The sequence below is a fragment of the Neolamprologus multifasciatus genome, chromosome 18 (genome assembly GCF_963576455.1).
Source record: "Neolamprologus multifasciatus chromosome 18, fNeoMul1.2, whole genome shotgun sequence".
Lineage (NCBI taxonomy): Eukaryota > Metazoa > Chordata > Actinopteri > Cichliformes > Cichlidae > Neolamprologus > Neolamprologus multifasciatus.
In genome coordinates, this window is record NC_140456.1 from 22,329,927 (window position 1) to 22,348,582 (window position 18,656).

General features: G+C 43.0%; 2 protein-coding genes across 3 annotated transcripts; both read left to right on the forward strand.

Annotated features, from left to right (window-relative positions):
- The first annotated feature begins 33 nt into the window (after window positions 1-33).
- Window positions 34-9,802, forward strand: mbd3a (methyl-CpG binding domain protein 3a). Its single transcript, XM_085139661.1, has 7 exons — window positions 34-771; window positions 3,553-3,709; window positions 4,969-5,106; window positions 5,281-5,371; window positions 5,466-5,643; window positions 8,864-9,010; window positions 9,126-9,802. Exons 1-6 carry the CDS (start codon window positions 758-760, stop codon window positions 9,003-9,005), a joined length of 720 nt encoding a protein of 239 aa, XP_084995787.1. The 5' UTR covers window positions 34-757; the 3' UTR covers window positions 9,006-9,010; window positions 9,126-9,802.
- Window positions 9,803-10,627: 825 nt separating this feature from the next.
- On the forward strand, window positions 10,628-16,225 carry LOC146497899 (RNA-binding protein MEX3B). 2 transcript variants are annotated; one of them, XM_085139652.1, is made up of 4 exons: window positions 10,628-11,149; window positions 11,682-12,246; window positions 13,915-14,156; window positions 14,257-16,225. In XM_085139652.1, exons 2-4 carry the CDS (start codon window positions 11,745-11,747, stop codon window positions 15,472-15,474), a joined length of 1,962 nt encoding a protein of 653 aa, XP_084995778.1. In that variant the 5' UTR covers window positions 10,628-11,149; window positions 11,682-11,744; the 3' UTR covers window positions 15,475-16,225. The 2 variants fall into 2 exon arrangements, with proteins under 2 accessions (XP_084995778.1, XP_084995777.1); XM_085139651.1 differs by having other exon boundaries at window positions 10,728-11,149; window positions 11,679-12,246.
- Window positions 16,226-18,656: the final 2,431 nt, after the last annotated feature.

The following is an 18,656-nucleotide window of genomic DNA, read 5'->3' on the forward strand; positions in this document are numbered from 1 at the left end:
TTACTCATCCTCATAACTGGTCACAATGAAAAGTACTGACAGTTTCACTCTTGTTAAAAAGCTATAAAATATTAAGGCACTTAATATTTTTATTAACAGCTGGGTAATTTAAAAAAAAAAAAGGTTTCTAAACTTTTTCCATCTCCTTTTACAAAACGTGGTGTAGTAGAAAATACTGGTCCAGGACTTCAATTCTATACAAAGTGAATAGAAAATGTATTAATGTGTAGGTAACAGTTTAACAATTAAACAAAAATAAATAAATAAATAAAGCCTGTTAAACTTGGATTTTAATCTAGCTGGCCTACCTGTTACAGCATCAAACTAGTGTAATTGCATTATTGTATTGTGTCATTAGACTTTAAATACAGACCGTTTATCCAGAAATATCCGGTTCACAATAACTAAAAACAAATATAATTTTACAATTAAGTAACATGTTTTCCCATAAATGCAGTTTTGAGTATAATTATGAACACGATGAAAACGTTACAGTGTCAAAACTCTGTCATAGTTACTTTCCGCCTATGACAAAGCCCACGTGAGACCTGCGCGAGCTTTACTTTCGGACTACTTTACAGCGTGTGACGCATAAGTTACTAATACGGCGGAGTGATCTGCACTCGAGATCTGCAAGATCTCGAGCTGAGACAGCTAGCAGACAAAATTCATGCCGGTGGTAATATTAATAAGGTAGTGAAGTTTTTGTCGTTTATTAGCAAAAATTAGGGGCAGAAATATTGAGACAGCCGGGACCATGGAAAGAAAAAGGTAGGACTTTGTCATGTTTGACCGATTGAGTTATTGTAATAACGAGGAAATGCACGCACGCCTGCATACATCCGTGGGGCACTTTAGAAACGCTCATCAGTAAATGAATCGATCTGGGGAGGTTTAATTAATTTATTTGCAGCATTACTTTTGCAGCTAAAAGCTGACTTAAAAGTGGGTTGAGTTAGTTTGGTTTAAAATACTGCAGCTTCAAGCAACAATTGACACGCTTTTGCTACGACTTTGACGTCCCGGTGCTGCTAGCTTGATTAGCTAGCTAAGTTTCATTGTTTACACACGCTTGACTTGCAGTGCGCAGGCCCGTCACAGCTACAGCAGCACGAGCGCTCCAAACTTCACGTGGGGCTCACCATGAGTACGCTTCTGACACGCTTCAGTTAGAGACGGTCAAACAAAAACAACCACGTGGATATTATCAGCTACTGCTGGTCAGACCGCTTTTAACCACAGGGTGGGCTACAGAGGTGCCTGAATGACGTCTCTTGACTTGTTGTCAGCACACCTGTTGGGGTCCCGTGCTCGACAAGTTATTTTATAATATTTCTTTGAAAATATATTTTTGCAATTTTGAACAAAGTGAAACCATACCTGGATAAAGATGCACTTCGTACTCTGTACTGTACCCTGGTTCTTCCATATCTTACATATTGTGTGGAAGTGTGGGGAAATACATACAAAAATACAATTAATCCATTAGTCACAGTACAGAAACGAGCACTGCGTATTATTCACAAGGCTGGTTATCTAGATCATACTCACAAATTCTTTCTTCAGGCAAAGTTACTTAAGTTCCAGGATCTGGTTAATTACAATACATCCATAATTTTGTATAAAGCTTTTACTAAACTTCTACCGGCAAATTTACAAACTAGATTTGAAATTCGAGAAAAGGTTTATAATGTGAGAGGCTCTGGAGAATTCAAATTACCCAGAACTCGAACAACCCGTAAAGGTTTTTGTGTGTCTGTATGTGGTGTGAAAATCTGGAACAGTCTGAGTTTACAATTGAAACAATGCAAAAATATTCATAGATTTAAATTCCTCTACAAACAGTTGGTCTGGTCACAGTATACCCAATGATGGTTTTTAGTGTGCTCTGTAATGTCTGTTCTCTTACCATTGCTGGTATGGATTCCAAGAGGAAAAAAAAAGAAGAGTGTGTGTATGTATGTATATATACGTGCATGTGTGTGTAGATATATATGTATGTATGTATGTATGTATATATGTATGTGTGTTTGTTACTTGTAATTATTACTGCCTGTTACCTGTGGTAATCCAATTTATAATTTATATATTCTGTATTCAGTCATGAAGGCTCTAATTGTTGTTGCGAGCTGCCATTGAGATGCTTGTATGTGTCCGGGGCTGTTGATGGGTCTGTATGTAATGATGGGCGTAGCTGCGGGAAGTTTATTGTTTTTTGATGATGAGTGAGTATAGGGGTGGGATTTAATAAGTTTTCTTCGTCCCACTCCTTTTTCAGGCAATTTTTGTTTTTTGTTTTGTGCATTTTATGTTCGATATAGGTATTTGTTGTGCCTGAAAATGAACAAATAAATGAATGAATGAATGAATGAATGTCATTGTGTATTTGCAGTTATAGGCTATATGAGTCTACGTTATTGTGCCTACTCAGTGTTTGCTTAATTTATATTTTAGAGCTGTTTTGTTAGATGTGTTGCAATTTCTGATTCCCTTTTGGCCAGGCCTCTTGAGAAGGTTGTACAAAACCCCTAAGTATTTTCTGGATCAAAATGGCTCGATGTCATTCATGAGAGATTTTATGAGGAATTTAGAACAGTTTAAATATCAGTAGTCAATTTTTGGCAGATGGTCACTAATATCTGATAACCTATTTTTAAAAAGACACACAAATCGTTTCACTTTCTTTTAGTGTAAAGGAGTGTAAATGCACATTTAACAAATCATTCATTTGTACTCCGGTCATGATTACACAATTGTCTCAAGAAAAATAAGTGCAAGTTTAACAGTGCCAATGTAGTAAGTCAAATTAAGCTAAAAGCACAGCTACGTTTATGCCCTCCTTCACAATTTTCATGCTAACAAAAAAACAAAACGCATCTACTGGGGTGGCCCCAGATACCATTTCGAAGTGTGGCTCTGTCAAAAAGCTTATTCAAAAAAGTAACTGGGAGTGTCTGTGGAGTACTAAACCCTTGGACATCCCAGTTAAAGATAGTGGAATGAACCCAATGAGCCTGAGTTAAATGCAATTTTTTGTTCTAACTTTGTTTCTACACAGCATTCAAATGTGATTATAAAAACAGCTGTGTTGATGCAGAAGAACTGTGTATTCAGGCTTTTTTCCTTTGATCAGGAATCAGTTAGTAATGGGCAAGCGCCTGTTTTTATTCTTGTATATAATAAAGTCTTTATTGTATTATGGATACAGTAGAATTCATTGAGTGTTTTTTATCTGACTTATTTTCATTTCCTATTTAATTGAGCCGCTTTTGTGGATTTCTTTTTTTTTTTCTTCTTTTTTTTACACCGACTTTAATTTTAACATTTTTTATTTATCTAACTATTTTACTTTAAGCTGTTTTGTTATATGTTGGGTTTAATGTTTGGGCTGCTCTCACACAGGACTTTCTGAGCTTGTGGGATAAATATTAAAGTACTTGTTGTTTTATCTTAAAGAACTGTACCCGCTATAAGCAGAACTGATATGTCTTAAATACTGTTGATCCCTGGTGGACGCTTGTTTTGATTTGGTTTTTCTGTCTTTCTTTCTAGTCTACCTGTTAAGCGTATTCTCAACAAGCCGCAGATATTCCGCGGCAGCCCTCACGCTGATGTGAATGCTGGCCACTCCCGGGGCGAACAGTCACTCCTGATCAAAGGGCAGCGCAGCAGGCACAACCATCTCTATGACATCAGCCATCAAATAAGGGTAAGACAGTTTGGTCTCTGGTGTTTATGAGGCTTAAAAATGTATACCTGTAAGTTTAAGTTGTACTTCTTCATATTTAGTTTAACTGCATACATCTGTCCAAAAAACAGAATAAGAGCAAAACCCTTTGATTCTATTTGCATATGCCATATAAAAATGTCATTTTTGGAAGAAAGAATTTTCTTAAATGCAAAAAATATATCAATTATCTCAAGTACAGCCAAATAAAATAAGATGCGTATGCAGCACATCGGTTTCATGCTGTTGGAATCATGTTAAACTGCATTGTCCCTTTTTAAATAAATAAATAAGAAAAAATATATTAAGCTAAACAAAAAAATTACTATTACTCTGTTCTTTAAAGGCTTTCTGACATTAATAGGAGGCTGTAAGGCATCAGCAAGCTGTATAGTTTTAACCAGTTTGGTATCAGTTGTGGCTAAAATAAGAGTAATTTCAGTCCTGAATTATTAGCTCCAAGTCGGATTTTTGCCACTTCATTTGAGTGTTTGTCATAAACATCATAACCAAAAGCACAGCTCATTAGGCTGTACACTGATCACACTGTCTGCCTGAGGCCTTTTAGCAAACTGTGCTTAAAATTTCATGACCGTCACAGGAACTTCTCTGTCATGAAGCCATCACAGATGAATTGCAGTAAAAACAGACTTGAGTCTGACGTGCTCACTTGTTCGCTTTAACCTACCTACGTAAGGAAGTTTTTCTCTCATGAATTGAAACTTTAGATTCCTAACCTGAAATATCCAATTTGCACATGATTTTTGGATGGTAGATTATTACCTCTTGACATTTGAAACCTGTCGTTACTTCATAGTTGCTATTATAGAGTGCATTGTGTCGTTCACCAGTAAACCTCCCCCAGAGATGAGGTTTTATGATTGACCGTTGACTGTACAAGTGGTAAATGTTGTAAAATTAACATCATGACAGCCTTTTATGTCTGCTGTTAAGCTGAAGGATAGGTGTTTTCCTTGTAGCTATTTAGTGCGTTTTTGTTTTCATGCCACATTGTGTCATAGTAGTCATTCCATTGCCTTGTAATGTTTTTATAGCCTCTTCACAATTAAATATGGGATGCAGCAGCCACTGCTATACAGGATTGACAGCAGTAAAAATAAAGCAGTAGGATAACTGTGTTGGCTTTAAAAGTGGCTCTTTTTAAAAGTGTCATTAAAAAAATGCTCATATAGTAAAAATGCTCATATAGTAGAAAACTAACTTACGGTTCTCTCTTAAAGGCTAAGCCTGATTTAAACACAACGCTGCCAGTTCGACAGACAGCTTCCATCTTCAAACAGCCAGTGACCAAAGTAACAAATCACCCCAACAACAAGGTGAAGACGGACCCCCAGAAGGCTGTGGAACAACCAAAACAAGTAAGTCAGAAGCAGAAAAAGTTTCTCAAGTGTATATTTGTTTTTTCTAAAGGTAATTTAAATTTTTTTATGTGTGTGTGTGTGAGAGAGAGAGTGACTGAGATGTTCAGTTTTGGAAACACTGTGCCTAAAATACACAAAAGGTATCCTCTTCCTCTTTGCTTCACTCTTTAGCTGTTCTGGGAGAGGAAGTTGAGTGGGTTAAATGCATTCGATATAGCAGAAGAGCTGGTCAAAACGATGGATCTCCCCAAAGGCTTGCAGGGTGAGGTTAACCTTTAAAACTTATCCGTCACATATAATTCAAACAGAAATAATTCTACCAGGTTGACCCATACCACCTGATTTTCTCTCCTTAGGGGTGGGGCCTGCATGTTCAGACAAAACGCTGCTCTCTGCGATCGCCAGCGCCCTGCACACCAGCCCGGCGCCCATCACTGGACAGCTCACTGCTGCGGTGGAGAAAAATCCAGGAGTCTGGCTCAACACTGCGCAGCCTCTCTGCAAAGCCTTTGTAGTGACTGATGATGATATTAGGTGAGATACTTTCATATTTAACACAAATGAGCTCTGGTTTTCTAATTGTAATACTGAGTGATATTATTAACCCTGGAGAACCCATGGGGTCAGAGCCGACCCCATTGGTTTTCTAGGGAAACCATGGGGTCAAATTTGACCCCATGGGGTTCTCCAGGGTTAATGCATAGGAAACTGATGAAGGCTTGAGTCCACTGCTGGTGGCTTCTTTTGTCAGGGGTGTCAAATGTAAATCAAGTGCACTCTAAAAGTGCATTTCAACGTGTTCCACCACTACCAAGCAGTGAGGTGGTGTTTCCTTTTTCTTGTTGGGCACATGCTGCTGTTTTCAACAATCAATGGCTTGACTGTCAGTGACTGTTGTTTTCTGTTCTCATGTAGCATACGCCACCACAGTGACAGTTTTAAAGTGTCAGGTTCTCACAAAACTCTGCATGATGAGCTTCAGTTTTGGAATCATTTGGATTTTTCTTTTAAAGGAAAAACTCCTAATGCTAAGGCTCCGGTTGCCCAGGTAACCCGCTAACGTTGGGGTTGCTGAGGCAATCTGTTTAGGGTAAAATCGGGTAATCAATTTATTCTTGGAGCGGTCTAGAAACCAAAACTGACCACCATGTATTGACAAATCCACAGTACTCTTCACACTCATAGGTTGTTGCTTCCATCACTCACCTCAAAATTTAGAGAAGTTTATCCTGCAACCCGCCCAGTTTGCGTCACTACTGGGGGTTTCTTTTGTTTGTCATATTTTTTTTTTCTTCTTGTGCTTGTAGTTGTTTGCTGAATGTCCCAGACTTTCTGTGGTCGTTACAAATCACTTCCTGTGTAGAGATGGCTTTAAGGTGTATATTGTCAAAAGGCAAAGGCTTGTGACCAGTTTAAAGTAAGAAATAAAATGAAAAAGGGTCTTAAAGCCTCAGACAACATTATCATTATTATTATTTAATCAGGAAGTGAAACTTCAGATTAACAATCTCTTGTTTCTGTGAAGAACGCATCATTAACCTGGGGAGCTGGGCTCTTGGAGGGAAAAACTCCACACAAGGGACCCTTGCTGGGTTCACATACTGGACTCCAATAGTAAAACCATTAAATAGGCTTTAAAATTGCACAGTAATGTCACTGAGGACATCAATATCTTGTCTGAAAAAGCTTTGTCAGAGCTGTCAGCGGACAAATGCAACTGGTCTTGGTATTCACATTTAGTATAAGCTGGTAGCCGGTCACTTGACCTGTGAGCACAGAAGTTTTCTATTCCAGTGACACAAGAATACAGCTTTAAATTCAGGCTCAACATATAGTGAATCAGCACTTTGTACCTATTTACTGAAGCTCCACCTAGCATGCTATAGCTGATGATCAAAAACTTGTGCACTGCCAAAACCAGCGCACTTTATTTTTATTGCAGGACAGTAGATGTTTGACTGTCGGAGCGTTCTGAACCAAGGACATTTCATACTGAGAACAAGTGTTACACACTGAAAACTTGGGACAGTTGTATCACAAGTCACCATTATTATTTTTCTATTTGACCTTCAGTTCAGGCACATTATTATATAAATGTTAGAAAAACAAACTAAATTCACTGTGTTCAAAAGTTCAATCTTGAGATTTACTTTGCTTCTCTTTTATGGCTTTGTAATGAGTCATACTTCGCATTTATATTCTTATACCAAATTGAACTATGGTGTCTTTTTATGGGTCATTGTTCACATGGTGAGAACAGCACATCAGCCTCAGTCCATTTAGCGAAAAGCAAGATAAAATGCAGATATGTGGTTTTTCTTCTTTTTCTTTTTTTGAAACGTGACCACTAACCATGTGACGTTAACTTATCTATCATTTTGGACGTGTGACAATCATGGTCACAATGTAGGATCAAGTGACTAAGGACCCAGTCACACAGGCCTTGAGACCAGTCTGTGACCACCTGGCAACCACTTGTCGCTAGGAGAAAATGTGTGTTACTCAGCCAGCAGGCAGAAACCTCCCTGTCCTTGGTTTGGTCTCTGGTACTTGCTGCCGTAGTAGTTATAATGGAAGTGATGGACAAATGCAGGTCAGCTGTATGTCAGACAGCTCTCGAGTGATGTGTGTATGACGCCAGGTGAGAAACAACAATAGAGAACAGGGCTATTTCTTTGTATATTTAATGGGAACCTGTTATTCTGACTTTTATTCTTGGACTCTGCTAAAGTAGATTTGCGTGACTTGAGTGCATGAGTCAGCTGTTTTACCTCTTCTTCCATGAAGGCCACCCTCACTTTATGCCAGCGGTCCCCAACCCCCGGGCCTCGGACCGGTACCGGTCCATGAGTCGTTTGGTACCGGGCCGCGAGAGTTGAGGCTCAGGTGTGAAATGTATGGTTTTTATCAGTTTTATCGGTTTTCAACGTTATTTATCGTTTTTATCGTTAACTCTGTTTTCCTTGGTCGTTTCACGTGTGTTATGAATAAATCTTATTTTTTTCGGTACCGGTACTAGTTTTATTTTGTTGTATTTATCTGCGACACCTTAAAGGCCGGTCTGTGAAAATATTGTCGGGCATAAACCAGTCCGTGGCGCAAAAAAGGTTGGGGACCGCTGCTTTATGCCACCTGTCTGCTGATTGGCTGCCCCTCAATCACATACGGTTTGAAGAGCACGGCTCTGAAGCTACTGTGTTCACAGACATAAATGTGTGTCTGAGATTGTATCAAAGATTTGCCCTATTATTGAGTGTGCATATATACATACATACATACTATTCTCCTTCACTGGTGACGTTAATTTCCCAAAACATGTTATCATTTTTAGTTATTGTAATGATGTGCAAAGTTTTCTAGACTGAAGTGCTCATATTAAAATTTAGAGCACACGTCTCCATGTAGAAGTCATAAAAACAGACTTAATCTCCACAGAGGAGATGCACAATTCTTCTGTGTTCATGTGTTGGATGTATCATCTACAGTTATCAAGCTTCATGTCTCTGGGAATTGAATGTATTTATTTTTTTATTGCTTATTTTGGATCTGAAAATGAAATGATTTTCTGGAGTGAGCAAAAATAAATAAATAAAAATCAGCCTCCCTCTAAGTTCACGTGGTGGGCTGAGGTGTAGTGTGCAGCTCTTTGGTGGACATCAAATGATTTGCACTTTTCCTTCCCTGAAACTTTTTTCAAGTCGTGAAAGACGTTATGTCATTAATGAAATTATGTGTTCTTGTCTGTGCCCCTCAGGAAGCAGGAGGACTTGGTGCAGAATGTGAGGAGGCGGCTCGAAGAAGCCCTTATGGCTGATATGCTGGCTCATATAAAAGACACCTCTGCAGACGTAGAAGCAGAGGTGAAGGGTGAGCAGGTGGAGAAGGAGGAGTTATAGCCAAGGTACACAGAAAGGCAGTAATCACTACAGTATGGCTGAATTTCTCATGGTTAATTGCATTTAATATGACCTACAGTATATTCCTAAACAAGTAACTCTCCTCTATCTCTCCCACAGACTTGTTTGAGACATTTGCTGGTAAAGTCTTTTCAATGCTCGAATTAACGGCTCCATGAAGGTTTGTATGCAGTTAAACTGAAGCAGACTTTATATGCAGACATTCTGCAGATTTTTTTCCCTAACCTAAACAAAGACTGTGGTCTTTAATTATTTTTTTTTAAACATATGACCTTATAATCCTGTAAGGGTGCTCTGAGTTTTCATTTTTACCTCTACTAAAGTCCGGCAGCTGGTTATGGTGCTCTACACAATGCAGTGTTATGTTTAGTTAACAGCTGTTTAAGCTCAGTGTTGAAAACGCAAACCTTTATGTACACGACTGATCTGTGTGTGTGTTACATTTTAATTGGTTTTAATAAGTGTTTTTATTTCCTGCTATTGCTTTTTATGTTTTACTGACACTGTAAGTTAGCATGTCATGTTTGAAAGCATAGAAATGCAGCAGTATATTTACATGGCTCTGGATGGTGATGATTACAGTTTTACAGTTCAAACTTTTTTTGGATCATAATAATTTGAGTTTACATAGCTTTGAACATGAAGCCATGGTATTTGTATTTTCACTATTCTTTGAACAACTACTATTGCATTTCAGTAAAAGGTGCGTTCCCTCAGATCATACAAACACACTGCTGATGTACTGTTTTCTGTCAAATAAAGGCATTTTTCTTATATGTGTCCTTTTGTATGTTTGTTTGTATTTAGTGTCTGTTAAAGTGATACCTACAAAAAACGAACTTTAATGTCCCCCCAGGACAAATTTTATTAAACCGTATCCATCCAGGTCATAGGAGAGGAGTGTAAGCAAAGACACCCACACCACCCATCCCCAGCCACCTCCTCCAGCTCTTCAGAGGGGATACCAAGCCATCCAGGGGATACAATCCATCTAGCATATCCACCTCACCTAGGAGGCATGCTGGTCAAATGCTAACCACCTCAGCTGGCTCTACTCTGAGTCCTTCCTGTATAACCTTTCAGACAGACCATGAATCAAAAGACAACATTCGGAAATAGTTTCTTTATATCGATGAAGAAGGGGAGGGGGGTAATAAATTAGTATATTCCTTTTGTCTGTGTTGGCAGTGGAGGGATCCCTACACCCATGTAACCCTTCATCCTTAAATAAGATAAATCAGCATTAGTAATAAATTTCATCTTTGTGCCTTTGACTAAAGGTATACAAGGAAGCATGCCGATGTGTTTTTTTTTTTTAACATGTATGCGCTTATATAAAAATAACTTAAATCAAAACCCCTAGAACAACCCTGTGGCGCGTTTATGAGTTTGGTTATTTTTTTAACAAATATCTTAGAAAGCAACTACTAGTGCATGAGCATCGCTCAGTGATGCTGTTGGACCACCCCAAACACCTCATTGGTAGCCATGATGAACACACCCAACCGTGGTCACATTTTTTTAAACGTATATCAGTGCCTTAATAGTTACGCTACAAAAACCTCCACGAAAGAGGAGAGTGAAATAGTGCTCTGACAGACCCGGCGGGGGTGACAGTAGCCCAGACTGCTGTGCGTTGATGCTCTCCCCTTGCTTCATGTGGCCTTTGAACTCATTGTTGTGTCGCGGGTGACGTCAGTGCCGTGTGCGGGAGACGGAGCGGCGTGCGCCTGGCGAGACAAAGGCGGCGGACCGACCGGGGTCAGGCAGGCAAGAGCAGCAGCAGAAAGCCGAGAATCACTGTTTTTTTTTTTTTAACTAAAAGGTAACCGCTAACCTTGGACTTCAGTAGAGCTCTCCCTGACGTTGGGAGAAATGAAGAGGCAGTGACACTCCTGTGGAAATATCCTGGAGGAGGAAAAACAACAGTGCCCTCTTTTCGGTTTTAAACGTTTTTTTCTTCTCCTCAAACGCCCCCCTTTCGGTTTGCTAGTTAGCCGAACCGCTAGCTCCTAGCGCTGCACAGCACAGCACAGGTCTCCTCCTTCAGTCTGCTCCACGTCTTTCCCTAAAGAACTGGGCTACGAGTGAAGAGAGGACTTCATCGACAAAACGTAGATAAAGTAAGTTCTCGCGGTTTCCGCACGTATTTAATTTTAAAAAATAACACGGCAGTCTGTGAATGTGAACACAAGTTCGACTGTCAGAACAGAGCTAAAGCAGCTAACCGCGGCGCTCTCAAACAAAGAGGTCGACAACGTGACTGAGTGCCGACTGTGTGGAGCTAGCCTGCTAGCTTTTGATTCTTGGAGCTAACAACAGCTCATTTATCTGTTTATTGTTTTTAAATTTACGTTTAAATTCGGTCAGCACACACCGGACCGGCTGGAGTCGGCACCGAAAAGGCTCGGGAATATACTGTATGTGATTGTGAGGACGGGCAAAACAGTCAACCTCCTGGATGAGCTCAGTTGTCAGACAAACGGCAACAACAGACAAAGCAAAGGCGCTCAAATCAATACTGTTAATGCGTGTTGTTATTGTTGGGTGATCTGAGGCTCCACGGTGCTCTGTTACACTCGTATTTTGTGTGTTTTAATAGAAGACATGGAAAAACCTTTTATTTTTATTGTTGTTTTCTTTGAATTTCAGCAGAGGGTGAGCGGACTCCCAACAAAACAGGCATCCGTGATCTGATGTGAGATCCACGGAGAGACTATGCCTAGCCCTTTATTTCACCCCGAGATTATGGACCACGACGTGGTGATCAGCAGCCAACACAACGGGGTCGGTCTGTCCAGGGAGACGGATCAGGAGTCCCGGGAGGAGGACCACCAAGAGGCGCTCCGCTTCGCCCTGGACCAGCTGTCACTGATGGCCATGGAGAAGGTGGACTGTGGGGGCGGCGGAAGTAGCGGGCTTGTGGACAGCCTGGATGGGACCCAGGGTCCGGGACCCGAGAATTGCAACGGTGTGAGTGGAGGGGGGTTCGTGGATCTACAAATGCTGGACCATCCAAGCGGGTCTCGGGACTCTCCGACGTCCTGCTCTCCATCCCCGGAGTACTATGGCTCAGGGGGGTACCACATGGCCGGCTCCCACGCCATGCTCCACGGGGAATCAAACTCCGTCCTCTGCAGCAGGAAAAGAAGTGTCAACATGACCGAGTGTGTGCCCGTCCCCAGCTCCGAGCATGTGGCTGAGATAGTGGGCAGACAAGGTAAGGCTGTGCCGTTGAGCAGCTTGTTCTTTGTTTGGGTGACTGCCTGGTGAGCTGGGTCTGTGAACTTCAGCTGTCTGAGCTTGATGTTGTGGTCGGGCTGCACTTCCCTCTCCTGCTCTTCAGTGGCAGCATAATGCGGATACTCCACTGAAATGAAATACCGCTGTAGTATTTGTGATTTTTGTTTGTTTTGTTTTTTAAAAATCAGCAATTAGACAATGCTCTGACAGAGGGTGAGGGAGTGAGCGTGGCTGAGGGGGAGGGGAGGGTCAGACAAAGCGGCAGATTGTCGGGAGTCTGGACATGTCTAGCAGCCTGCACCAAACAAAGGAAATATCGCGAAATGTGTAGATTTTCTTCGTACCGCAGATCACATGCGGCGCTGAACTCACACCTTCACCTCATACATGCGTTTGTGCTTTTGTTATATTTGCTTCTCAGAGCAGATGTGAGGCTGAAACGGGGCAGCAGCAGACGCACAAACACGGGACTGGGCGGTGTTACGCCCTGCACCCAGCTCAGTCTGCCGCTGCTGCTGCTTGCCGCTACGTTTATACTCGAGATGATTTCTTTAATTATGATTTCTATTCGGATGTGTCCTACACTTTAAATTTAGTCACGCCGTCGGTTTGTTTTTCCCTTTGCGCTCGCGCTAACGTTACAGCATTGTTCTCTTTGTTTGAAAAAGCCATGCTTTCTGCTTCCCAGAATGACATCACGCTCCGTGCGTCCTATTGGCCGCCGAGAATGAAGCGTCCGTATTTAAAGACACAGAGCGCAGTGTGGATGCTGCTGCTGGGAGGAGGCATGCAGTGCAGCACTGATTTAATGTGGAGAGCTTCATGAAGACCTGCTGGCTTTACTGCCTGTTTCATAAAATGATCAGCACTACCTCAGTTTGAGCTGATGATAAAGGAATGGCTGATTATTTTTCATTTATTCTTCAGTTGCCGGTTAATTAGGTACACTTTGTGTAGTTTGGTGGCTCTCTGACTGTGGAGCATACACCACTGTTGTGGGGTGTGAATTATGTCAGGAAAATGCTTCTCATTTTTACTGAAGCGTGTTTTTTGGCTTCTGATGCCAGAGTAAGTCTGAGTTTATACTAATATAATCATGTTGTAGAAATGCTACTTTCAGCTCCTTCCTTTTTCACAAAGGGTCACCACAGCGGGCAGATATGCATATTTGATGTGGTAGACCTTTACACATTTTACCCTTCCTGACACAACTCAAAAGGATTTGTGTCTCCTCCTGGGACCAAAATTACTTTATTTATCCTTGCGACAGACTGGCGATCTGTCCAGGGTGTACCCTGCCTCTCACCCTATGGTAGCTGGGATAAGCTCCAGTCCCTCCACGACCCAATAAGGATAAGCGGAAAAGAATGGATAGATGGATATTTTATGGCAAATGTGTAAATTACTACACCAGAGTGCTACCAGGCGTATGTTACAAACATATTTTTGATGTCAGGCTTTAAAATTTAGGATGAAATTTGTGCTCTGCCTAATATAGCCCATTCATATTAGTGAGAGCAACTCAATTAGAAACATTAGAAACTTTACCAAGTGAAGCATTCATAATTGTCAGCAAAATCAGATCAACTAATAAAACTAACAAAAAAAAACATTGCAGTTGATTGTGTGCTTCTGAATCTTCCAGGTTGTAAGATCAAGGCCCTGCGTGCCAAAACAAACACCTACATAAAGACTCCGGTGCGAGGCGAAGATCCTGTGTTCATCGTGACGGGACGCAGGGAGGATGTGGAGATGGCCAAGCGTGAAATTGTGTCTGCAGCAGAGCACTTCTCTATGATCAGGGCGTCCCGCTGCAAAGCTGGAGGGGGTGGAGGAGGCGGCTCCCTTCCCGGACCACCAAACCTACCTGGACAGACCACTATACAGGTGCAGTAGCCCTGCTGTGGTGCTGGGTCATGCTTTTGCTTTTTGTCTTGTTTTGCTTGAGAATCAGCTAAAATATCATTTTATTTTATCCCTGATCCAGGTTAGAGTGCCGTACAGAGTAGTCGGTTTAGTTGTTGGACCAAAAGGGGCAACAATCAAGCGCATTCAGCAGCAGACTCACACCTACATCGTGACACCGAGTCGAGAAAAAGACCCCGTGTTCGAGGTGACTGGGATGCCAGAGAATGTGGACAGAGCGAGAGAGGAGATCGAGACTCACATCACCCTGAGAACTGGAACCTTTGTAGACCTCCAGGGAGACAATGACTTCCACACTAATGGCACTGATGTCAGTCTTGAAGGCCTTGGCTCCCTGAGTGGGGGACTGGGGGCGACTTTGTGGTCCAGGGCAACTAGCCACCATTCTGCCCCCCCTCCTCCTCCAACATCCCCACCTTCTGCTCTTTCCATGTCCGTACACCACTCGTCCGGCAGGAAGATGTCCTCATCGGTTCCCTATCACACGCACAATGGCGGGATGAGCGCAGACAGCTTCAGCACCGCCCGGAAGGCCACCGAGGGAGGCAGTCCCACTAGCCCTTTTAGCACAGGCTCCAGCAGCGCTGGAGGATTCACTTTTGGGGGCGACTCCACCCCAGGACTGCCTTCGTCAGACGAGCTGGGCTTCGAGTTCAGTGCTTCCAACATCTGGGCGCCTTTCGTCAACAACGGATCGGGCAATAAGACGGGCAGCTCCTCTCAGCAGCAGCCTCTGCGTCGCAATAGCAGCGGCGTCAGCGCCGGCGCCATCACTCCACGATTGTCCCCGACTCTGCCTCAGGACACAGGCGTGGTCCCCCCTCTGGATCACCCGCTTGCCCGTCGTGCTCAAAGCGACCCCCTCAGCACTCTTTCCTGGCTGCAGTCTGGCAACGCAGGCGGCGGCTCCTTCTCCGGAGCATCAAGCTCCAGCTCCGGCGGCTCATCGACCGGTTACTCCTCCTGCTCGGCCTCCTCCCTCCCCGGTGGGTCGCCTACCGACTCAGAGGGAGGCGGCAGTGGCGTGGGTCTCACCTCTGGGATTTTGAGCCGACTGAAAGGCAGCTCTGGCTCCGGGGTTGCGGCTCTGGTTGGGGTCAGCCCCGGGGTCAACAGGGACTGCTTCGTGTGTTTCGAGAGCGAGGTGACGGCAGCCCTGGTGCCCTGCGGCCACAACTTGTTCTGCATGGAGTGCGCTGGGCAGATCTGCCAATCAACAGAGCCAGAATGCCCCGTCTGTCACACTCCTACCACACAGTGCATCCGCATCTTCTCGTAATGTCCCGGGCAAAGGGAGGGGTGGTGGGGTGGGGTAAAATGTGGGATGGGAGGGGAACGGTCCCAAGTGGGGCACCAGCTGCGGCAGAGACAATGGAAGGAGTCACAATAATAACCTTCACACACATGATGGACCATAATAAATGCATTAATAGAGATGACGATACTATAAGGATGCTGATTTATTGCTGGTAACTGTCGATAAATGATGATGATGATAATAATTAATAGTGACTTATTTTCAGAGTGAAGTTAATTGAAACTGGTCTGTAGACCGTTGGGGCTCAGCCAGTCTCTTGGTGTTGAACTTAACGGAAGGAAACTAGTGTCTTATCTCTCTTCAGGCCTTCTTTTTGACCCAGAGCGGCCCTTGTGGCTGCCTGCTGGTCTGTCTCAACATTTCTTCATTCTGGCTTCTTCTTCAGATCTCTGCCTGCTCTCTCTCTCTCGCTCTCTCTCTGTCTCACAGCCTTTCTTTTTGACACTTTTGTACTTAACAGATATTTTTCAATGAAGCTGTCGACGAGGCCTGCACTTTTCTACTCCCTAATTTTACTGTTCTCAACAGGGCACCGCCCGTTTCCAACAAATCCCTTTGTCCTTTGCTCTCACTCATGCTGTTGTTTGTGGCACAAAGTGGCAAGGTTCCTCTTTTTTTTCTGTAAGTTTGGGACTTTTCTCTCTGTTTTTATTTTAAAGATCGCCGTGTTGTCAGGCACCTAGAAGAACAATAAACCCAAGGGACCTCTTAAGGATCAATTCCAGTTTCTCTTTGCCACAAAAGAATAGCCATCAGTAAGTAAGCCAAATGAATGTTATTAATAGACATCTCTTGAGTGAATTCATGTTGGATGCATTTGGATGAGTCTGCCCCACATTTCAAATGTGGCTGTCGCATTGATTCACATTAATTTTCCTTTAATAGGTGAGAAACGTACCATACGTGAAGTAACGTGTTTGAGGTCAGTTCTCTGTGTTTGGGCAGCCTGACAATCCCTTTACACCCCTCTGTCTCTGCGATATGCGAGTATGAGTGTGTGTGCGAGAGAACAACGCCCACTCATGCTGTTCGTCGCACCGCCGTGAGTAGGTCTGCTCCCAGTCCCGTTCTTCTTCGCTGCACACTCGGTCTTGAAGGAAAGCGACGCTCTGATCCATCCACACTACTGTAGTTGTCCTCCCACGTCTGTTACACCCAGAGCCGCCTGTTTCTGGTGTTTTCTACTAGTTTTTGACTCTTGACTGTCAAGTGTGTGGCTTACAGACAATATTTTGAACACTAGAATAAGATGGGGCTTTTCTGATGTCACACAAGAATGTGTTGTCCAGTTAAGGTTAAGGAGAGAGGCCTCCTGCTGCTCCTCCTACACTAAACAATTACAAGGGGCCTCCATTGAACCTTCTCTTCATGCACTGTAAGGCCCGGCCCCTCTAAACTAAAAGCGAAAAAGAAACAGCTCTTACTGTTTTTGTTAGGTCTTCCACCTGTCTCTCACAGCGAAGCTGTACGGCACTCTCTGACGTCACTGTTGTCCCCATACAGCGCTGTACTCCTGGCAAATTGTAGTGCACTATGTGGCCGGTTGATTGGAGTCTGTCATGTGTTTCATAGCATTACTGAGTAACTCCAGTGAGGCGGGTACATCCTGTTTTTAAGTTTTTTTTTTTTTTTTTTCTGTTAGTGTTTTGATTTCATTGAGTTTGCAGTAACTGCCTCCTGTAGTCTTTATACTATGTGTATGATTTTTTTCCAACGTCTGTGTGACGTTACACAGTTGCAGGTTTTTTTGTTTTGTTTTCCCCTCTCTCCTCTCCCTGACACGCGTGGATTCAGCTCATAGAACGAGACAAAGCCATGACAGCTGAATTTTAAAGAAAAGAAAAGAAGAAAAAAAAAAAAGAAGAAAAAGACGTACCTAATTTACAAGGGCTTCCTCTGAACGCACAGACACATGATCACATTTTCAGGCTCACACAGTAGGAAGAATCAACTTATCCTTTATGGCAGCTAGTAGCTAGGTCATCCAGGGCTTCCAGACACTCGTCGTGTTCAAATCCCAGCAGCTGCAGAATGTTGTGCTTCTTTTTAGTTATTCTGTTTGTTGCTTTTTTTCTTTCTTTCTTTCTTTTTTGGGAGGGGGGGTCTTTTGTGTGTCGGGGGGGGTGTGTGTGTGTGTAATTGCCCTACACAGTCATCACATGCAGATCCTGTTGGTGTGTATGGCGTTGCATCAGGGTGTCTCACAGATCAGGACGAGTTGCAGAGTTTAAATGTCAAGGAATTAAAGGTAACTTGAGTAAATATGTGGGCTGATTTTGCTGTGCTTTGGTGCTGTAGCCTGGATGATGATGATGATGTTTAACTTATTTTTGTCTGTTTCCTACGTGCGTGACGAGGCTGTCCTGGTTGAGCAGCAGCAGCGCACCAATTGGTGCGCAGATGAGCTCGTGGTGCTTCTAGTGCAACTCCCTGCACAAACGCAGGAGAAATAAGTCTGTAAAGGGAGGCCGTTTTGTTCTCAGATCAACTTCTCCAATGCACTGTAGACCCAATGACCCTGTTCTCATTCTCGCCCTCACCCCTCCCCCTCTAACTGCCCACCCGGCCCCGTGGGGCTGGAGCGTGTTCCTCAGAGCAAACACGGGGCTGCGAGCGCGTCTAAATGAGCCATTCTGTGATGACTGATGACCAACTTAAAGCTCTTACTTTCAACTGTCTGAGGTGACGCGTTAAACAATAAAATGTGTTGTGATTTCCAGATGGGTTCAGCATAGATCCTGCTGTTGCACCAGGATGTTTGTGGCCGTCGAGAGAATGCTAGGGTTGATGTACAGTAGTTTAATTGTTAAAAGGTACTTTTTTTTTCCATATTGACTGGTGATTTTCTTTTCTTTTTTTCTTTTTTTCTTTTTTTTTTAACAAGACGTCTCCCCCTTCCCCCACTTCCTTCCTAAAGGTTTGAAAACAGGGTTTCCTGAGGCATGCTAGCCAGTGACCTCTGACCTTTTTTGTGATTAGAGGTGGGGGGAATGCAAAGAGAGCCACGCCAGTACGGGGTGCCAGACTCCCCTCGAACCTCTGCTCTCCTCTATTTTTGCTTTAATTCTTTTTGTATGCAGAACCAAAATGTAAAACGTCAGCAAACTAGGTTTCAGGCCTAACCTGTGTGTATGTATATACCC